At 47.2% G+C, this 21,966-nt stretch overlaps 1 protein-coding gene across 2 annotated transcripts; it reads right to left on the bottom strand.

Annotated features, from left to right (window-relative positions):
* Window positions 1–1,156: 1,156 nt before the first annotated feature.
* Larp6 (La ribonucleoprotein 6, translational regulator) lies at window positions 1,157–21,726 on the bottom strand. Of its 2 annotated transcripts, none has more exons than XM_050152102.1 (3): window positions 21,255–21,667; window positions 8,730–8,937; window positions 1,157–3,293 (listed from the first exon to the last, which is right to left on the bottom strand). In XM_050152102.1, exons 1-3 carry the CDS (start codon window positions 21,452–21,454, stop codon window positions 2,226–2,228), a joined length of 1,476 nt encoding a protein of 491 aa, XP_050008059.1. In that variant the 5' UTR covers window positions 21,455–21,667; the 3' UTR covers window positions 1,157–2,225. The 2 variants fall into 2 exon arrangements, with proteins under 2 accessions (XP_050008059.1, XP_050008060.1); XM_050152103.1 differs by having other exon boundaries at window positions 1,158–3,293; window positions 8,730–8,940; window positions 21,255–21,726.
* Between the last annotated feature and the right edge of the window lie 240 nt (window positions 21,727–21,966).

The following is a 21,966-nucleotide window of genomic DNA, read 5'->3' as shown; positions in this document are numbered from 1 at the left end:
GAAAGTACACATCTTATATACACCCACACATAATAATAATGATAATGATGTTGATAAACCAAAAAAAATTAATGCTAGCTTGGGGTGATGGTACATATGTAGCCTCCCTAGACTGAGGCTAAAGGGTTAATCTGGATGTTTGCCTTTGTTTAGAATGTTGGTTACAAGTTGTTATGGATAATGGTCAGGAAAAAAACTAAACAAAGGAGATTTGATTCAGATTTCTTGTTTAAAAAAATGAGGGGAGGGTTCTGTGGGACAATGGTCTGTACCCTGTCACTTGTATTTTAAATAAACACTGATTGGCCAGTAGCCAGGCAGGAAGTATAGGCGGGTCAACAAGAATTCTGGGAAGAGGAAAATTTTAGTCTGCAGTCGTCACCCAGACACAAAGGAAGCAAGATGTTGACTGCCTCACCAAAAAAGTTACCAAGCCACATGGCATACAGACAAGAATTATGGACTGATATGAGTTATAAGAACTAATTAATAAGAAGCCTGAGCTACTGGGCCAATAAGTTATTAATTAATGTAGACCTTGGTGTATTTCTTTGGGACTAAATGGCTGGGGAACCGGGTGGGACAGAAACCTCAATCAACAGATTGGGAGCTTGAGATCAGCCAATGATACATGGCAAGACTGTCTCAGAAAACACCACCACCACTACCAGCCTCATTATCACCACTACCACCATCATCAGCAGCAACAAAATAAACCCCAGAACCATCAACCCAGACACAGGTTAGCTTCCCACATGCGGTCTTTTTTCTTCTTTAAATCTGGTTTAAATATGTGTGTGTGTGTGTGTGTGTGTGTGTGTGTGTGTGTGAAACTTTTGTTTTTACTGGTATTGGGATGATTTACCTGAGATAAAGCACAGGAAAGCTTTTACCAAAGTTCCTGGCAAACAAACACCACTTGATTCTTAACAAATTTTAAATCCCCAACACGGCCCATGGATAAGGCAACACTGGACTCTAGCCAGGGTGTGGTACACCACAATGCTTTTGGACGGTAACAGACACTAAGCCAGGTGAGAAGAAATAGAGTCAATGTTTATGGAGAACTGACTATATTCCTCAAGGACAGCAGAGGCTCAGGGAGCCTAATGCCACGCCCAAGTCACAGAATAAGAGTGAGAGCCATGGGGTCAGACTGGCTGACATGGGGTCCTGCAGCTATGGTCACCCCAAGGATTTTCACACTAGCACATATCAGAATCATCTGCAGGGATTTTCGAACTCTGGTCCCAGAGAGATGGCTCAGGGTTAAGAGCACTTGTTGCTCTTCTAGAGTATCCAAGTTCAGTTCCTAGCATCCATACTGTGCAGCTCATACTCCGAACCCTGGCTTCAGTGGATCTGATGCCCCATTCTGGCTTCTTCGGGCACACACATGACATACACCTACACACACACACACACACACACACACACACACAAACACACATTAAATAAGAACAAATCTTTAAAAGGACACCGAGGATTCCTCCTTTGGCAGTTTCTCAATCATTTGGCCTGGAAATGCGTGTTTCTAGCAAGTTCTCAGGTGATGCCAATGCTGATGGTCTGGGATGCTGTGTGGACATCAGCAGAAACTAAAGCTGCCTGTTCCGTGAGACTCATTGTGAGGACAGACCTCCTAGGCTGCCAGGATTCTCCAGCTGAGTCCAGGCCTGCACGGGGGTACACTGTAGGGTAGATGGAGAAAATACGTCCTTGTTAGGTTCCTTGTCCTGTGACCTCAGATATGGGACTCCCAGTGGGTGTTTAATTCTTTATTTACGTCACAGGGAATAGACAGTCCTATAAGACACCATGCTATTGCCTGAAGGATTTGCCATTGAGCAAAAACTCCTTTGAGGTCTCAGGAGCCCTTGCATGGCCCGACAAGGACAGATAGCTCAGTCATTGCAGGAAAAAGCCAGTCCCGGCAGACAAACCCACTACTACATTTTCCCAGAGAGCCATCATACTCAACACATGCCAGGCATTGTCAAAACAGCGGTCATGCCGGGAGCAAGAAGCCCCAGGCAGAAGATGATCTTAAAACCATGGCACACATCACAATTTGTATACCTTACAAATATATAAATTACAAGGTCTACACGGATACAAAAACTTCCTAAGGGGACTGAGTTCCATTCTCTGTCATGCTAGCTACTTGTGAAGACCTTGAAAACAAAGTTTGTTTTTAGCGGAGCCGGTATTAAAAATAGAAGGTATTATATACAGGCTCGGTTTCTCTCATGTCCGCCATGGAAGCCCCTAGTGTTGTCGGGGCCTCGGGGCCACCTCAGCACTCCTACGGGTAACCCATCTGCAGTCTGCATTCTTCGAGACAGCAGGGGACTTGCCCCCGGACTTTTCTCTTGTGTCCCCATCTCTGCTTGGCGCCGTCTGCGAACCCAGGGGCTGCCCGAGGGGGTGACACTGCTGTCCGAAGAGTAATCCATGCATTTCCGGAAGACCTCGGGGCTGGTGCTGAAGTTTAGTCTGCCTTCCTCAGCCAGGGGAGATTTTCTGGAGACACCCTTGCGCTGGGCTAAGGGGCTGCTCCAAGGGCTTGAGCATGGGGAGGCATTTGGGCTCAGGAAGATATTCTGGTGGCCAGAAGGGCTGAGCTTGTTGGCGGCCATATGCCGCCGGCCAGCCATAGGAGAGGTGGGATTGCTCTCAGGGTCGGAGGAACTGTTGGCGGAAGACTCATCCCCCATGTACTGCAGCTCCTCCACTCTCTTGTTCAGGGACCGGCTTAGGTGGGTACCAGCAGTGGGCTCATCATCGTGGTTCTTATCTTTGAGGGGTTTCTTTTTGGGCGGCTTCATCCCAATCAAGACAGCCTTCATGTTGTCCCTGCCCTGCGATTCACTGACCATGAATTCATGGGCTTTAATGGCGGCCTCCACCTCCTCGAACTCCACAATGGCACACTCTTGGGTCCCCACCTGGCTGTATCGGCTGCTGATCCTCCGGATGTCAGGAGGCAGCTCTCTGCCAGGTTTGAGGATCCGCACCGATGTGATGACTCCGAATGTCCCAAAGAGCTTAAGCAGGTGCTCCATCACCTTCTCCTGCACCCTTCCGTTCTTCTGGGGCGTGGCCAGGGCCCATAGCTTGGGGGACAGGTGTAGATCATACACCAGCAGCATCTTGCTGGGGAGGTTCTCATTGGGGAACAGCGGCACAGGCGTGGTCCTCCTAACTTTCCGATGGTCTTCATTCAGTTCCAGGGTGACCGAATACTTCAAGGCATGTGCTGTGGTTCTCCAGTCCCGCGTGAGGTGTTTCACCTAAAGAACACAAAGCAGGTCTGAGTTGGTACCTCCTCTCCTTTCCACACTTGTATGCACTACACCCTCCTCCTTCCTTCCTCGCCTCCATAACACCGATGACTAGAGTCATACCTGGTGTGGGAGACACTCAAATACCAGTCAGAGAATGAGTAAACGAAAATGTTCTCCAACCACATCTTCAGTGGTTTCTTTCCTTAAAAAATGTTTAATAAACTTCATTATAAAAATTTCAAAAAAATATCACACACCGAAATGAACCAAACCCAAAGTCTACATACCTCAATGAGTGCTTAGAATAGCTATTCTGAAGCGGTGGCACTGCACACTGGGTTTTATACTTTTACTATCAAATGTGATTCACACAGCTATCCGCCACTCAAACCGAAGAATCCACAGAAGAGTTAGCACTTGAATAGTCAGCAGCTTTAGCTCCTCTTTCATAACCCATGTCCACCGCCTGCATCAGGTCCATCACCATCCTAACAGGCAGCCTCTCCTGCTCCCTTCTCATGCATTATACTTCACTCACAGCGTCTTTGCTCACATATATACATTTGCTATTGGCTAGATTCTGCATATGAGAGAGGACATCTTTCCTTTCTGAGACTGTGATGTCACTGATACTATACATTCTAAGATCATCCCCTTTCCTGCAAATGTTGATTACATTGTTTTCTTTAGAGCTGAGCAGTATTCATATATATATATATATATGTATATATATATGGATGTGTGTGTGTGTCTGTGTGTGTGTACCTATACACACATATACCAGATATTTCATTATCCATTTTGTTGGTGGGCAGCCTTGATTGTTTTCAAGTCTTTGCTATAGTGACTAAACCCAGAAGCTTTGGTCTCTATTCAGATTATTATTATTATTATTATTATTATTATTATTATTAGTAGTAGTAGTAGTAGTAGTAGTATCATCTACAGTACTGGGGATTGAACCTAGGGCATCATGCATGGAGCTACAGCCCCAGCCCTTATTTCTTCAGCTTCAGATCAGGATAGGTGGGTTTGGAGCAGTGCTGGGCCGTGGAGTACATGACAGTAGACATTCTCCCAAGTTCACAGGTCAGATTCTGTGCTCTCTAGAACAAAGCTGCTGTGTTCGTAGACCCAAGCCTCGCCACCATCCACTAAGAAGACTCGGAAAATGACTTATCCTCTCAGGATCCAACCTCCTCATCTGAGCGCTAGAGATATTTATTATAAATGTCTACTTCTCATCACTGTCACAAAGATAAAAGAGGATTTGGGAGATAGCTCCGTTAATAAAGTGTTTGTCACGTAAGCATGAGGATTTGAGTTTGACTCCCAGAACCCATGTAATAAAGCCAGGCAGGATAACATAATGCCAACAAAGGGGAATCAGAGACAGGCTTGCCATCCAGCCACCACTCAGCCAGTTCCAGGCAGGGAGGGACCCTGGCTCAAAAAATAAAGTGGTTGGCTTCTGAAGAATGATACTTCAGATTAATCTCCAGCTACTACATATCACACTTGCACATGCGTGCACTCACACACACATACACACATGGGTTAAATGAACAGCAAAGACTGAGAGAGACATATTTGTACACAAAATTTAAAATAGCAGTTCACTCTCCAAGAATACTCAATAACAATGTGCTACCATTGTTTCAAATATGTATGTCACTAGTGAGTTTTGGGCAGTACTGGGGACTGAATACAGAATGTCAGGCGAGCAGTCTTCTGTGAGCTATAGCCCCAGCCCAGATTTTTTTTCTGCTTCTTTGAGATAGGGCTTCACTCTATAGCTCAGGCTGCACTCAAACTCATGACCCCTCCAGTCTAGGTCTCCAAAATGCTAGGACTGGAAGTAGTTACCACCGAAGTGCTGCTTGCTACTTTGAAAGCATTTGGAGGGTCTGACATTTTTTGAAGCTGTGATGAACTGCTGATGAAGAGAAGCCTCTTGAAGATCTTCCCCGTTCTGCTGCAATCTCCCCCAAGAGTAACAGGCACAGACATGATGCGGAATTACATCGACCTGGCCCTTTTGAAAAAATGATGAAACAACTCTTCCCTTTCTCTTCCATGATGGAAACTGTATATCAATGCTGCAGTATATGAAAAGCTGTATTTATTTCATAAAGCAGCAATTTTGCGGAGACCCACTTCTAGTGAAGGGTGTGCCAGGGAGATGAGCCATTCCAGAGAACTGGTGGATGTGGGTGGGGTGGGTAACCCGAGCCTGGATGGGAAAATCACCCAGAGTCCTCTGAGGCCAGGCCCAAGAAGCTGATCTGCAGAGGAACCAGGAACTCCCTGTGCCCCTGTGCCTCAAATAGAAAAGGCACAGAAAGTAAGAAAAGAAGGCTTATTACTTGGGCAGGTCAGGGAAACATCCACAGAGTCCCAAGTACTGACTGACACACTTCTGGAGCCTGTGCACTGTCCACTCTGGCCTGCGGCCTCTTGTTATCAGCCTGAAGAAACCTAGGTTACCTACAGAGTCCTTGGGCTGATCACTATGGTACAGAGAAGCAGGCCCGGGCCTTTGGCTGGCTTTCTAGTGAACTGTCAGTCAATTGGGAATCCAGAAGGGGTTAAAATGGATGAAGGGCACTCTGAAGTTGTAGGAAAGCCAAGGTTTGGCATGATGGAGCTATCTGTGAAGACAGCTGGAAAGGAAGCACACCGGAAAGGCAAAGAAACTCCTCCCAAGCTTGAAGTCGGAGCATGGAAGCATGTGCTACCTTCTCTGGAAGGGTGAGAACTTGGGAGGACCATGTACTACCAGAGAAGAGAGCTATAGATGGCTGGGAAACACACAGAGGCAAGAGCCAGGTCCCCTGGAAAACTCTGGTTACTCTATGGGTATCTCAGGTTTGTGTCTCTGATGCTTTATGATAGTTTCCGATATCACAGCAGAAAGGGAACCAGGCGGCTGGAGAGATGGCTCAGCAGTGAAGGGCTCTAGCTGCTCTTGTAGAGGACTTGAAATCAACTCCCAGCACCCACATGATGGCTGCCAACAGTCTATAACTCCAGTTGCAGAGGACCTGACGCCCTCCTCTGGACTCTGAGGGTTCTGCATACATACGATACACATACACACACTAACACATACTCACATAAACTGGTTTTCTTTTAAGGAAGAAGTTCGACCTGTGCAATCTCTAACACATTATAAGACTGTCAGAAACTCTGTGTGATGATTGACCATCATTGTCAACCTGACTAGGCTGAGACTTTCTACAGAAACAAACCTCTGGATGTGTCTGTGAGGATGTTTGGGTAAAGATTTAACTGCAGGGGGATATAAGCCTAAACGTGGGAAGTACCATCTCAGGGCCAGAATCCCCAACTGTACAAAAAAAGAGAAAGCAAGCCAAGCTGCAGCACTGACCCCTCCCTGCCTCTTTATTGTGGGTGCTGTGTGAGCAGCTCCTCACACTCCTGCTGCCAGACCTTCCTTGACATGATGGGGTGCACCTTCAATGGTGACCCAAAGCCTTTTGCTGCATTTGTCAGGGATTCTGTCACAGTGATGAGAAAAGGAACTAAGGCTTTGTGATGTTCCCGTGTTCGTTGCCTTCCTCTGATGTTTCTTGTTGTGATTAGCAAGAAGCTGTCTAGAGGGGAAAGAGTCTGAATTTGGGGTGTCCACCGTGTGGCTTTAAAGAGAGAAGGCTCCTGAGTGGATCTGTAAGTGGCAGCTAGGAAAGAAGAGAAAACCAAGGTGGCTCTCGAAGCCCTTGGGGAGCACAATGGGGGGGGCTGTGCAGAAGGTCCCATTGACTTTTTCCCCAACCCTGAATGTGTTTTCCATGTCAGAGCTTGTGCTCTGGACACAGAGCATTCCTTCCCATCTGGACCTTGTGGCTCCTATTCCTCCTCCAAGATCATATCCCAGTGCCACCACTCAAAGACGACATCTCCATTCTGTAGACAAGGTTCATCGCTCTGGCCAGCAATGACATCAACTAGACATCAGCTAGTCCCCAGATATCTTTATGTCTTCCATCACTTTGTCTGGGATCACCCTGTTGCATTTCATGGATCTCTTTTCTTTTGTTTGACTGTGTTTCAAAGAAAGACAACACCATATTTACTTTGTACCCCTTGCACCTAGCACAACACTCATCAAATACAAAGAAGAATATGTTTGGTAAATGAATAAAAGAAAAAGAGCCCAAGGAAAGGGCAGAGTGTACCAGAGAACCAGGCAGAGATGAGCGCCAAGGTGCGGAGCTCTTCCCCAGTGCTCTCTCATAAAGTGCACAGACATCTTGGCCAGGACCCACTCCTTACGTGGACCCACTCCTTACATAAGCTGTTATGCAACAGGCTGCATGGAGCTTCTCCATTCTAGTAAACACACTCCCCTCAAGGGAGATAAAGACTTATCATTCCAACTGGTTAGTCAATCCTCTGAGAGCAGGGAGTTTAGGGTCCAAGTTCTGCTTCTGTCCACAGCAGAGACAGACAGTCTCCTGCGTGGCTGCACCCTCGGCATCTGTCACTCTGGTACACAGAGTTCCCTTCAGTATCACACAGAGTGGAGCATGCTGGAGTCACGGAGGAGGACTTTCTCATCGAGTTCTGTGTGTTCTCTCCCATTCCATACTGACTCCGATCATCAAGTGGAAAGCTTGAACGAGTGTCAGGGCAGTTCTAGACTGATAGGCATCTCTGGAGGGCTCCAGGACCCCTGTTCTGGCGTAGCACCCTCTGGGCATCCATTGCCTCGCAAGAGGACCGCAGTTTTACTGAGAGCAAGTATTAGCACTTCTTAATAATCACCAGCTGAGATTTGTCCTGGCACCCAGAACCCTTTACGTAGCATGCAAGTATATTCTTAAGAATGCAAATGCTCTCATAACCCTGATGTGTGTGTGTGTGTGTATGTGTGTGTGTGTGTGCGCGCGCGCGCATGCATAAATGTGGGAATCAGATGTCACTCCTGAGTGTCATTCCTCTCAGGATCCATCCGCTTTGCTATCTATCTATCTATCTATCTATCTATCTATCTATCTATCTATCTATCTATCTATCTATCTTCAAGACAGGGACTCTCATTGGCATACAGCTCACCCAGTAGGCTAAGTTGGTTTCCCCCCTTAGTCCCACAGATCTTTTTCTACCTCCCCAGCTCTGAAATTACAGACATGGAACCAAGCTTGGCTTTTATATGTGGGTTCTGGGGATCAAATTCAGGCCTTCATGCTTACACGAAAAACACTTTATTGCCTGAGTTAGCTCCTTAGCACCATTAAATCCCTTCTCTTGATAATTTTTCTCTTTTTAGGGTATCATAATTAATTAAAAAAATTTGCTGGGCAGGAGGGTCCATGGCTGGGGCTGGGGTGGAGCACAAAACAACAGAACAATGTTTAACGTCACAAGGTGTCCACACCCCGGAAATGCCCTGAGCAGCCTTTGAGAGACCAGCCTCACCTTTTTGAAGGAGGTGAGCAGCTTGACGCTCACGTAGCCCAGCTTGTTCCTCCGCACGTGCTTGAGCAGGAAGGCGTCCTTCTCCAGGTTCTCATCCGAAAAGTAGAACTCGATCTGATCTACCAACTTCCTGATGAGTTCCTCATCCGGGGGCTTCCACTCCGGCTCTAGCTCCTCGCGCTCATTTTCACCTCCACTTGTCGTGGCACTGCTGAGGTCAGAGGGAGACAGCGAGTTAGGTACCCTCCAAAATGTCACCCTCCAAATCCACATCAGGCCCCAGGGCCCAGAGCATGGCCTTATCTGGAGTCAGGCACTGTGGATATTAACATAAGGGTGAGCCCATTGTAGGGTAGGATAGCCCCCATTGTAGAATAGGGTAACCCTCAACACCATGCAGATGAGGTCCTCATGAAATCCAGGGACTTGGGCATGGGCACACACAAGCATGGCTATGCAGGATGAAGGTGGAGATCAGGGTGACAATGAAAACCAAGTGGGCCGGGGAGAAGCCTGGAGGATCTTCCCCAGTACCATGATAACGAACACGTCCCTGCTCCATCTCTTCCTTCTGCTTCCACTTCTAAATGTACATGTTCTCCAAGCATCTATCCTTGAGTGGACATTTGATCCTGTCTGAACTGGACCCCTCATTTAGGACTTCTCTGTTGGTTATATACCATCTAGCATGCACCTGGTTGTCATAGCAACTCTTGGAAGTTAGATTGGTCATATTTGAATTGTCTTCCTTAAAGGTGGATAGCCACGTGACCATAAACTGTTCAGAAGGTTCTGTCCTCAAGAACCCAAGAAGTCAAGCGTTTGTTTTAACAAGTACAATGGGACTGAAGAGATGGCTCAGTTGGTAAAGTGTTGGAGTCACATGAGTGTGAGGACCTGAGTTCAGATCCCCAGCACATGGTAGTGCCTGACTGCAATTCCAATATTAGGGAGGCAGGGACAGAAAGATCTCTGGGTTGTTGACCTGCAAGGCTAGCCAAATCGGTGGACTCCAGGTCGAAGAGAGTCTCTGACTCAAAAAAATAGGGCAGAGTGCAGCTGAGGAAGATGCCAATGTCGACCTCGACCTTCACATATGTATACATACAAACACACCTGCACAAAAGTAAACTAAAAAGGGGGGATGGGAGATAGTTACACCATCTACTGAGATGTCTGTGTTGCTCAGATGCCAGCAAAATGTACATGCCCCCAAATGACAAACATTTTTTGTCTTCCTTTCCTGTCTTCCCACCAGATGTGATTTTTAGAAGACAGTAGAACAGAGTTTTTGGATCGTAGGGCCTGTCCTGGAGCCCTGGGCTTTCCAAGACTCCGCTGTGCCAGAGATACTCCATATAAAGACCAAAACCTGATCTGTTATCTGGTTGGGGGAAGGGGAAGTCTCTTCCTTCATGGCCATGTGGTCACAGCCACGGGGGAGTACAGCTCACACGAGAGCCAGTGTCCACTCAAGGGTAGATGTTTGGAGGAAGTGAACATTCAGAAACGAGAGGCAGATAAGTGGGAGGACGAATCAGGGAAGACCGAGTCACCTATGCCCAGCGGGGAGAGGGTACGGAGTAAGTGGACGATGGTGTTAAGTCCTGTGGTGAGTGCCAGAGGATGAGATGGAGCCCGGGAGCCCAGGCAAATATGCTCTGGATGGGTGTCTCTGGAGGGGTATTGCACAGGGGAGGACTGGCTGCGCCCCATCTTTCCAGGTTTGTGTCAGGTGGGAGATGAGCGCTGTGCAGGAAGAAGCAGACACAGCTGGCCTCGGGAAGTCCAGGGCTCCCACCTGGGTCCTGAGAGGCAGAGGCTCCGCTTGCTGCCCTCTTTCTGCCTTGCTGTGTTTATGAGTTTACATTTGAATGGGCATCAGTTGCTCCAGTTTGGGAGTAGAACTTATTGGTCTGTCCCCACCCTCTGTGGTCCATTTGTAGTAAGTTCTGTCATTTGCCAATGCACCAGAGTCCGGCCAAAACTGTCCACTGGCCGTTGTCATATACGCCATCCTAACCCTTGCTAATAGACACTATTGGTTGGGCTCAGAATCCCTTGGTGTCTGAAGTTATTTTCACTGGTGTAGTGTCTGAAGCCATTCCATTATAAAATGAGAATTTGGGGTCACTTAAATCCATGGCCTCTTCTTCCAACGTTGAAAATTTCATTTTACTGTTGGTTCTTTACTAGCCTTCTGTCTGTCTGTCTGTTTTGGGATTTGCAGAGAGCTTCACATTGTTCAGGCCAGCCTCGATGTTCAGGCCAGCCTCGAACTCACTACGTAGCCAAGGATGACCTTGAGTTTCTGATCCTCTTGCCTCCACCTCCCACGTGCTGGGAGTACAAGTATGCACCATGATGCCCAGTTGACACAGTGCTGGGGATCAAGCCCAGGGCTTCCTGAACGCTAGGTAAGCACTCCCACGGTGGAGCCATATCCTGGATCTGTTTGCTTTGAGAGTACGTTTAAGATGGTTTCTTACTTCACTGGCATTATCTCAATCACCGCTCCTGACACAGATGTGTGCTGTACCATCCCACCTTTCACGGTCTCTCCTTCCACTTCCGGCCTTCCAAATCTAATCGGAAGAACTTCTACTCTATTTTCCATAGTTTATTACCTCACTCTATGCTGCAAAATAATATTCCAAGTGCTGTCTAGAGATGGCTAGGAATGTTGAAAGTTAATCTAGTTTATTATGGTGGTTGTGTAAACACGTTCCCTGCGTTCCCTGCAAGGCAGTGATTTGCTAGAATAACATTTGTTTAAGGGCTGGACGGGGATCAAGCCCAGGGTCTTGAGCATGCTAGGCAAGTTCTCCACCCCAGGGCGACACACCCATCTCTTTGGAGACAGCTTTGGTTCTTGTTTTTGTTTTTGAGGCAGGTCGTACAGTGATGGTCAGGATAGCCTTGATGGTACTGTGTTGTTCAGGCTAGCCTTGGATTCTCCAGATCCTGGTGCCCCCACCCTCCATGTGGCGGGATTACAGATATGCACTGCCATGCCCAGCTCAGTTATATTTATTTTCTGAATGTGTCCTGATAGCTACGTGACTATGTGAACTGATCTGCACTTATCCTTCCCTATGAGCCAGCTGTCTTTGCCTTAGTAGTGAAGGGCAGTTGTTGATCCTCAGACTGCATCCTCCTGCTATTTTTCCTTGAAAGAGCCCGTGTGTGTGTTTGTGTGTGTGTGTGTGTGTGTGTTCATATCCATATGGACTCATGTGTATATGCTGGCTTTATAGGTGGGTCACCATTCCTGTTCCACACTGATACTGGGGATCCAAATTCTGCTCCTCATGCTTGTACAGCAAGTGCATTGCCGACTGAGCTATCTCCCCGGCCCTACACTGTTCCCTTTTAAGAGCACGCTGTTCTTATTTGGTGGATACAGTAGCTTAAATTCCCTCTCAGGGTACTGACTTTTAAAACGCCACCGCCTCCGTGTTCTGTGAGACCTGTTCTTCTAATTATTTTCCACGCTCTTGCTTTGCTCCAAGTGACTAATAAACAATTCACTTTTCGCTTAAAATTTCAATAAGCTTATTTTGGGATAGTTTTAGAGTTGCCGAAAAGTTATTAAAATAGCACAGTGGGTTCCATAGGCCTCACACAAGGCTTATTTATTATTAATGTCTCCTAATACTGCGGTGCACTTCTTAACGAGGACAATTATGCAGTATCATTAGCTGAAGTACATAGTCTAGACTTTGACCATTTCCCTGACGGCTCCCACCCAGGAATCCTCAGGACGTGCTGTACTACATGTCTCCCGGGGCTCCTCTTGGCTCTTAATTTCTCCAGCTGTCCTTATCTTTGATGACCTTGACGGTGTTGAAATGTACTACTTAGGTATGTTGTGGAATGTCTTGCCATTGCGGTTTCTCTGATGCCTCCACCACGGGTATTTTAAGTCATGGGACCTAGGGATGAAGACCGCAGAGGTAAACTTCCATCCTCCACATGTCACATCAGGATACAGTTAGCGACAGGGCTTTGCACGGTGCTGGTCAGGTTTCTCCACCGAAAACCAGTCGTTTCCCTTGGAAGCAATCAGGATCCCTTGCTTCCACTTAGGGGGGAAGCTAGCTCCTTACTATTCAGTTGGAAGGAGGAGGACCTGGTACTTTGCTTAGTGGGTTACATGGCTCCCCTGCAGCTCTGCACCCTTGTTGGCTCTCTTCCTAGTTGGCTCTAAACACTTGATGGGGGCAGGCTTCCACTGAGAGCAAACACGCCGAGAATCACCCATCTGAGCAGAGAGGCTTCCCCCTGCAGCTCCCCGCTCCCCCTTAGCCTCCCTGAAACTCAGCGATAGAGCCAGTTCCTTAAGAAATGACCTCACTTCTTTCTCCTGCTTGGCGGTACCTGCCGTGTTGCCTGACTCTCTTTGCTGCTAGACAGGTTGGAAAACAGGTCTAGAGGGAAAAATGTAAATTAAATTACCCTTCAGACATTGCTTTTCTTTTTATTCATGTACTTGCATACATTTCCCAAGCAGAGCCTTTCCCTGTTCTACCTCCCACCTCCTCCCACCTCCCGCGCTGTATTTCGGGTTCCAGCCTCCTCCACACAATGCCACATTTCGTATTGTAAAGAAGCTGTTAGAAGGTGCAGCTGTACTACCCATTGCAACACGGTTCCCATCGCCCACCGAACAAAACCTACAGTGCCGAGCTCCGTGTTCAGATGCACTTTGAACGGAGCTGTCTCCGTCGTGCAAGCTCATCCCCACTTGTCTTCTTCAATAGCTTTTGGTCCGAGCAAACAGTGACCCAAAGCTTCCTCACTTCCTACCTTTGCACACGCTACTCCTGACTCCTCGAATGGCTTGTCCCCCTCTTAGCCATGCATCTCCAAAGTGACTTTCTAGGAAGGAAATCACCGTCTCTAATGCTTGTCTATATTTGTATCATCACTCCTCATGTGCGTATCTTATCAGCATCCTGAACCCTAAGTTGAAAGGTAGACGTCATGTCGGCTTCTCTTATTTAGTACCATTTAAGAGACTTGCTCATAGTAGGAAGTTTTAAAAGTATTTGTAATATAAAGTAAATAGGTTTTGCTATGGTAATTCATATCCACGGAGACCTTTGTTGTTGTCTGTTTTTGTTTTGTTTTGTTTAGAGACAGGATCACTATGTAGCCTCGACTGGCCTAAAACCCCATTTAGAGACCAGTCTGGCTTTGAACTCATTGAGATCTACCTGTCTCTATTTCCTAGGTGTTGAGATGAAAGGTGTGCACCACTATACCTGGCTCTCAGAGACTGTTCTAGAAAGGAAGTTTACTTACTAGTAAATATATATTAATTGCTCGTGAAGAAGGTTTGAGGGTATGGATGAAGCTCAGCTGGTAGGTGTTTACCAAGCATAGAGGGAGTCCTGAGTTTGATCCCAGCACTTCATAAAGTAGGTACGGAGATGCATGCCTGCAGCTGGAGCTCATGAAAAGTGAAGGCAGAGGATTAGGAGCTTAATTCTCCTCAGCTACCTAGAAATTTCTGACCAGTCTGGGCTATGCCCATCTCAAAAAAAAAAAAAAAAAGACAAAGTTTTATACTTAAATTCTGCTGTTCACATAAAACATTGTAAATTGAGAAAAGTCTTTCACTATAGCTATAATTTGGTTTGAAATCAACACAGAGGGTAGAAATTGGATCAAAACTGATGATTGGCTTCCAGAAGGCAATCTTGTAATATTTATCTCTTTTTATAAGGAATTTGGAGGAAAAAAATGAGTAAAATCTCCAAAGCTGTTTTTCTCATAAACTCTCAACCTAATGTGGATGTGTTGACTCAGTGGTTGACTAAAAGACATTCTGAGAAAGGAAAACATCCAGATGCCCGCAGAGCCACGAGATCCTCACTAGGACGTCCAGCCCAGGGAGAGTTTGAGCATTTATAGTAAATGATCTATTAGAGTATTTGGGCTGCAAAGATAAGGAAATCGATAACAATGACAAAGAGGCAATGAACACAAAGGAGAAAGAAACCCCACGTATAAATCCTTCCGTTCAGAACTGTCTGTGCAGCGTTGGTTTATATTCACCTCTACAATAAGAGAAGGAATCAGAGTTAGTTCAAAAGAGGAAAGTCAAGGTGATTAAAAATATACAGACATCAGAGGGTTCTGGGCCGAGGAAGGAGCTTGCTCAAGGCCCTGGGTTCAGTCTCCAGCACTGCAAAAAGACAAGAACAAACTGTAATAGTTGGGATGGAGGAGATGGCTCAATGATTAAGAGCACTTGGGGCTCTTGCAGGGGACTGGTTTGGTTCCCAGCACCCACATTGGGTAGCTCACAGTTTGACTATTAACTCCTGCTCCAGGGAACCCAATGCCCTCTTCTGGCCACAGATGGTACCTATACACACATGAGTCACACACACACACTAAAATAAATCTTTTTTCCCCCTTTCTTTTTCCTTTTCTTTTTTAAGATAATGGCTCTTCACTGAGTTATATGAAAAACATCTGGGGGCTGGAGAGATGGCTCAGAGGTTGAGAGCACTGACTGCTCTTCCAAAGGTCCTGAGTTCAATTCCCAGCAACCACATGGTGGCTCACAACCATCTGTAATGAAATCTGGTGCCCTCTTCTGGCCTGCAGGCATACACACAGACAGAATATTGTATACATAATAAATAAATAATTAAAAAAAAGAAAAAGAAAAACATCTGGATATGCTCTCAGCTTTGGAGAAGGTGTCAAAGGAACCCTCAAGCTTTAGATGCCCCTGGTGTAGGTATGTGCTGCCTGGCACTTCTCAGATATTCTCACACACAGCATAGGGAGTCAAGCTTCTCAGTGTGAAAAAAAAGAAAGTAACAGCAAAATCTTGTAATGTTAAAACTGAATTATTATACAGATGTATTTTTAAACGCAGTGCTGGGCCTGGAAGGACCCTAAGGTGCCGATGTCCTGGTAGAAACAAGCACTTCTTATTTTAAGCCCTGCTTTCTAAATGCTTTCTCACTCGTGCTTCAGAAAGTTCTGGATTCCTGTGGGAATGGCTAATTTCCATGACTGGCGTAGGAAAAGTACAAATTAAGCCTGGAATATGGAGTTCCCGAAAGGGAGGTTCTGCCCGAAATCAAGAGGACGCGTCCCCAGAGGGTGTGTGGGTTGAAGGGCCACCTCCAGTTACGTGACAGACAGTCTAAGCATCCAAAATAATGACAGTCACTAGTTATGACGAAAGAAAACAGGCAAAAACCATGAATAAACATGAGGGAAAGCTCGCGCTTGAGACAAAGCCTTCACTTAAAGCATTCAGTAAGACTGTTAACACTGACACAGAGATTAAGATGAGCTGATTAACTATTTCCTCTGGCCCCATTGGGAGGAACCCTAGTCAATCCAGAAGATAAGGGAAAGCTCTTTTCCAAAGGAGAGGGGTTGGAGAGATGGCTCCGTGGTTAAGAACACTGACTGCTCTTCCAAAGGACTCAAGTTCAGTTCCCATCACCAACTTGGCATCTCACAAAACACCTGTCTACTCCAGACCCAGGTATCTAAGGCCCTCTTCTGGCCTCTATAGGCACTGCACATATGTGATGCACATACAAAACAACGAAACCAAAATTTAAATTAAAAACAAGTATCTCCCATCAAAAAAATTCTGTAATTTGGTTGCTTTTCCGATGAATTTCATCAACATTTAGGAAAGAATGAATACCAATTCTTGTCAAACTCATCCCAAAATGTTGATTGGACAAAGTACTCCTGAACTTGTTTCACAAATATTACTCCATTATTAAAGCCAGACGGAGGCGCTACAAGAAAAGAAGTTATAGTCCAATACTCCTGAAGAGCACAGATGCAGACAGACTTCAACAACAGATTAAAAGGATTGCTATCCAGTAGTCAGAGAGTGGACCTGCAGTCCCAGTTGCTTGGGAGGCTCAGGCAAGAGGATAGACCTCTTTAGATGCCCTAAGAGTTCATCAGCCTGAGCAACATGTTGAGACTCTGCCTCTTAAAACTAAAGCAATAAACATAAACAAAATGGCTGGGTTTGCAGAGACAGCCGAGCAGCTCACACACCACTTCTCTCGCAGAGGACCAGTGTTCAGTTCTTAGCACCCATGTCAGGCAGCTCACAACCACCTGTAGCTCCAGCTCTAGGGGTATCTGATGCTCTCCTTTGGCATCTGGGGAACCTGCATGCCTATTTTTACACAATTAATGTACATTTTAAATTTTTAAATGAAAATAAATAAAAGTATCATCCATCATAATCAAACAGGACTTAATCCTGGAGTGTAAGGATGGTTCAATATATTCAAATAAAAAACTGGCATATCACATTAATAAATGAAGGGCAAGAGGACCACAAACACAGATCTGTGTGATGGAGATGTCTTTAACCAAATAGTCAAATTTAGCATCACTAGTGGTGAGACGATGTCTTCTGAGGCGATGTAACCGTGTCAAGGAGCAGTCTATGGAATACTCTTGCCAAAATGTTAGTCCAGATTCAATTAACTCATTAGCCCCTAACTTCTGCCTCTGTAGAAAGTCTATGGCACAAAGGAATACGTTAATGAAACTATGAAAACTGATCTAAAAATGAGACATTTGAAAAAGTGTCTGGTCTTATATTAAAGTAGTAAAACATTAGAAAGAACGAGGTTAAGAATGTTCCAGAACAGGGCTTCTTCAAGTTTTTCCCTAGAAATTTTTTATATGACTTCAGATATACAGGTATGTAAATTAAACATCTATTGGTGATAAATAATAAAGACATTTACTTTGAAACAATTCATTGGTAATACTTTTTAAATGGTATTTATGTGCATGGTTATTTTGTCTACATGTGTGTCTATGCACTACTTTCATGAAGTGCCCAATGCATCCAGAGGATCCTCAGACCTGGAGTCACAGACAGTTGTAAGATGCCATGTAGGTACTGGGAATCAAACCGAAGTCCTCTGAAAGAGCAACCGGCACTCTTAACCACTGTGCCATTTCTCCCACTCCCTAATTTTATCATTTTATTAAAGACAAAATAAATTGGCACAATAGTGGGATGTACATGCTTGCTGTTACACAAGGATGGAGCCTGGGCTTGTATTTGGAACTTCAGAATGAAGGGCACTGTCCACATTTTTCAGAGACAATTATCATTTCGATTAATAGTTTTCATTGCCAATGCTGACGACACTGCTTTACATAAATATGTAATGCAAAGTGGTAGAAAAATGTCTAGAGCATTTCAGAATTAACTGGAAGCTCTGCGTCAATACCAAGCCAAAACTCATTTAAAAGTATTTCCGTGAAGCTCAAGTCAGCAGCCCAGATAGCAATTTTTAAAATCAGGAGTTGGAGAGATGGCTTACAGGTTAAGAGTGTTGGCTGCTCTTCCAGAGAACCTAAGTTTGAGTCTCAGCATCCATTTTGGGCAGTTCACAATCACCCACAATTCCAGTACCAGGGGACCAGAAACCTTTCTCTGGTCTCTGTGGAAACTTGCGCTCATCTTCATTCCCACACATACAATTAAAAATAAGTTTTTAAAAATGAAGTCTTAAAATTAAACAATTAGAAATTAATTTGATGTAACCAAAGAATGACTAACTAGGAAAATATAGAAGTTCTGTGTTTTCCATAATTAAATCATCATGTTTCTATGAGAGCAGAACACTCTGTACGCACAGCAAAAAACACCACAATCACTACCATTCCATAGTTGGTTGAGGTGTTTGGGGCAGCACTTGCTGGCATTTGGCAGTGTGGCAGCATGTGCAGGGAAGGATGTGTGCACTGTGCTGGGAACCAGGGCTGCAATGAAGTCACAACATGGGCAAGCACAACTAGAAACACCTCATATTGGCTAAACATCTTTTATTGTTGCTAAGTTGTTGAGAACATTGCCACATTTGGGAAGTGATGCCCTCTTCTGGTCTGCATGGGCAGCTGCATCCCCCACCTCCCACGGTCTGGCTCAGCCTCTGTCTTTACAGGTTCATCATTTTTGAGAAGCTCTACTCGCCACTAAAAGATTCTTTAGCAACAACACAGTAGGCAAACTCGGCCTGAACTGACTGGCTGCTGCTTTGAGACAGCTGTAGAAAATGTGGGACGCTGAACATGGAACTTGACTGTTAAGCCGATCTGGGAGGTTACCTTAGGGAATTCCTGCTCATTTTCCAAGTTGGTAAGGGTAGTATTAACCTAGGGAACAACCCTGTTAAGAGTTGCAAGATGAAGTGTTTCAGGTGTGACTCAAGGTCCAACATACTTTCACACGGTTCCGAAGAAACCGTGCATGTCCTATTCAACTAACAAACACAACAAAATAACAGCAGTAATGGTTCACTTATTCCTGGTCTAGGAATAAATGAATGTCCCTTGTCTAGGGACAGAACTAGGTACTACGGATGTGGAAAGGGCTGAGACAAAGCCCCTGCCTCCAACCAAGGGTCTCAGTGTTTCACAGAAGGGGACCTGTGGCTTCTCACACTATGAAGTGAGGGTACATATCCCACACATATATTTCCTAGGTGCTGGTCCATTCTGGTGCTGCGCCCGAAACTACAGGCACAGAGCTCAGAGACCTTCGAGGGAGGTGTAACTGTGGATTTAGGGCTGTAAAAGGTGTTACACTTGAAATGCACCGAGTACCAAAACAACACAGAGAAGGACCAACCTATTTCACTCAGGGAGGGGTACGGGGATTGTGGGGGGGGGGAGATAGTTGCATGACTGACAAGAGAGCCAATAGGAAACGGAGAAGTGGGTGGGCAGAAGCACGCAGGCATAAAATGCTCCGCCCACGCCTCACACCACCTTGCACAAGGGGACAGTGCCCCAGGAGCACTAAGACAGAAGGCAGCCAGGGGCTGAGGGGATGAGGTAGGAGGGTGTTAAATCCTCAGCAGATTTAGGAACTGGGGCTCCCTCTTCACTGGGAATCTCTGCCAGTAGAGTAGCTGCTGCCTCGCCATGCTGGGCCCAGAGAAGAGCTGAATCGCCCCGTGCTCTAGGTGTCTGAACTTCAGGCTCTGTCAGCTCACTAGTCTGAAGAGTCACAGGGAATTCAGAGGCCAGCTCTATGTCAGCAGGCATAAAAGCGCTGCAGGCGGAAGGCTCCATGATCCTTGAGCTGCTGGAGCTCAAAGTAATGAAGGAGGCCCTGGAGTGACCCGCGAGGGATGAGGCCCCAAGGATCAGCTTTTCCTAGGACTCCATAGAGAATCTTTCTAGTGGAATAAGTGGGACCTTAACCTTGGCTAGTTAGGAGGGAGCCGCTTTTTGCCGTAGTCACTGGCACGCAAAGCCATCAGGTATTTTTGCCTGACCTCTGAGGTTATCTGGCTCGACGGCTGTCTTTATATGCTCATCATTTTTATGCTGGGCATAGAGAGAGCTTTTTGGACAATGACGCCAGAACACTAATTATGTCATCATTCTTGCCCTAAGTTGTGAGACTGGCCTTTTCTCCTATGACAGCTGCCTCTGCTGATCGGGCCTGAAATTCTAGGTTCCAGACCCTTTTAACCAGGGTCCTGTCTCTTCTAATTGCGGATGGGGCAGCCCCCTGGAGGAGGCCCCAGTATGCCTCCCTTGCTGCAATTGAGCCTTCTCTCGGTGATAGAGAGGGTACTTCCGCAAAGTCTTCACAGCTGCTCAGCATCTCAAAGGAGGACTCTTACCAAAGGCCTCTTGGCATTCTCCAGCATTTGCTAGTGTCATTGCTGTGTCTCTTTTCTCCTCAGCTCCATGCGGGGTATCTCTTTAACCGCAATAAGAAAACATGGTTGTGAAGGGCCTAACCATTAGCGATGGGTGTCTGGCTGAGGAGAAAGCTCAGGGCCCAGGGGCAAGGTCAGATGGATGCCACACCAACTTCAAGCCACTTCTCAGTGAGCAGGGAGAGAGCCAGCCCCAGGCCCACAAGGCAGGCAAGCAGGCAGACAGAAACAGAAACCCTCAGGCTCTGAGGGAGGTGAAGCAGCAAGGCCCTCAGCCATGTCAACTGAGGGCAAAAGAGCTCTCTCTGTCAGTAAATCACCCCTGCTGGACGCCCCCATTAGCATGTATCAGCTGCGTCTGGCCTGCGCCCACCCAGAGAGAAGCCACTGGACTGACAAGCAGAGCAGGTGATGATGGTGATGAAGGCTCTTTAGGACCACTGACATCAGACGGAGGCCCAGCCTCAGGGGGAATTCCAGGCTGGGTCAAGTGTCTGGTGGGGTGCATCCACCGAAGGGGGCGTCTCCTTCAGAAGTAGAGCTGGTGATGATGGCCCATACTGATATCCTTTTTGGATCCCAGAGCACCCCCCGCCCCCGCAGGTCCGGGTCCCTCAGATCCCCGCCCCCATTCCAAGAAGCCTTGTCAATCACGAATCAAAACCTGCAGAGGGTTGGGGCACAGGCTGCCCCCCAAAAGCGGGCTCTGACTCAGTCTGCAGCCTCCGTGGCGGGGCTGAGTCAACCCCTCTGCCCTGGTGAGTTGTCGCACACTGGAGCCCCATGTACCCCCACCAGGCCGCGCCACCTCGCCTACCTGTGCCCGCGGCTTGGCTCCTCCTCGCTGGCGCTGCCCCAGCCAGGACTGAGGTACCGGGCTGGGTCCCCCGCTGCCTGCGCCGAGGTCCCTTCGTCGTCCTCCTCCAGATCCTCCACGTCCTCGGCCTCCTGGATGGCGACACGGATCTGCACTGTGGTCTCAGGCCCGGGCAGAGTCTGGTCGCTGATCTGGGCCATGGCTGGCAGGGTCCCCGCGCTGCGAGGCCGGGCCAGCCGGGCCGCCGCGATAGCGACGATCGCGCGTGGGCGGCGCGCGCGCCGCTGCGACTCGGCCCCGGGGAGGGACTGGGGTCGCGATCCAGCCCACGCCGCACCGCGGGCACCGCCCTGAGCGCCCGCGCAGGGACGACTCCCCGAGCTCCACAGGCCTGTCCCGGGGTAAATCCCAGACCGAGTTCCCTCCCTGCGTCCCTGTCTGGTGGCGCTCCAGCCCCACAGCTCCCTCCTCCCTGCCGCGCTCACAGACACCGCTCAGCTGGTTTCTGCCTTTGGACTGGACTAGTGGAGACAGGCACAAGTCAACAGCTCCCAGGCTTGTCTCCCTTGACAGATCCGCCAAGGTGAGAGAAAACACAATCTCTACAGTTCGTCCCTCTAACGTAGCCGCCTTAAGGTTAGGGTGCGTCCTGTCCCCTTAACAGCACCAGACACACCTGGCAGCTGATCTGACAGCAAATTGTCAGGCCTGG

The sequence above is a fragment of the Alexandromys fortis genome, unplaced genomic scaffold, assembly GCF_014885135.2.
Source record: "Alexandromys fortis isolate MF-2015 unplaced genomic scaffold, M_Fortis_MF-2015_v1.1 scaffold_70, whole genome shotgun sequence".
Classification (NCBI taxonomy): Eukaryota; Metazoa; Chordata; class Mammalia; order Rodentia; family Cricetidae; genus Alexandromys; species Alexandromys fortis.
This window is presented reverse-complemented; position numbering and strand designations above follow the sequence as displayed.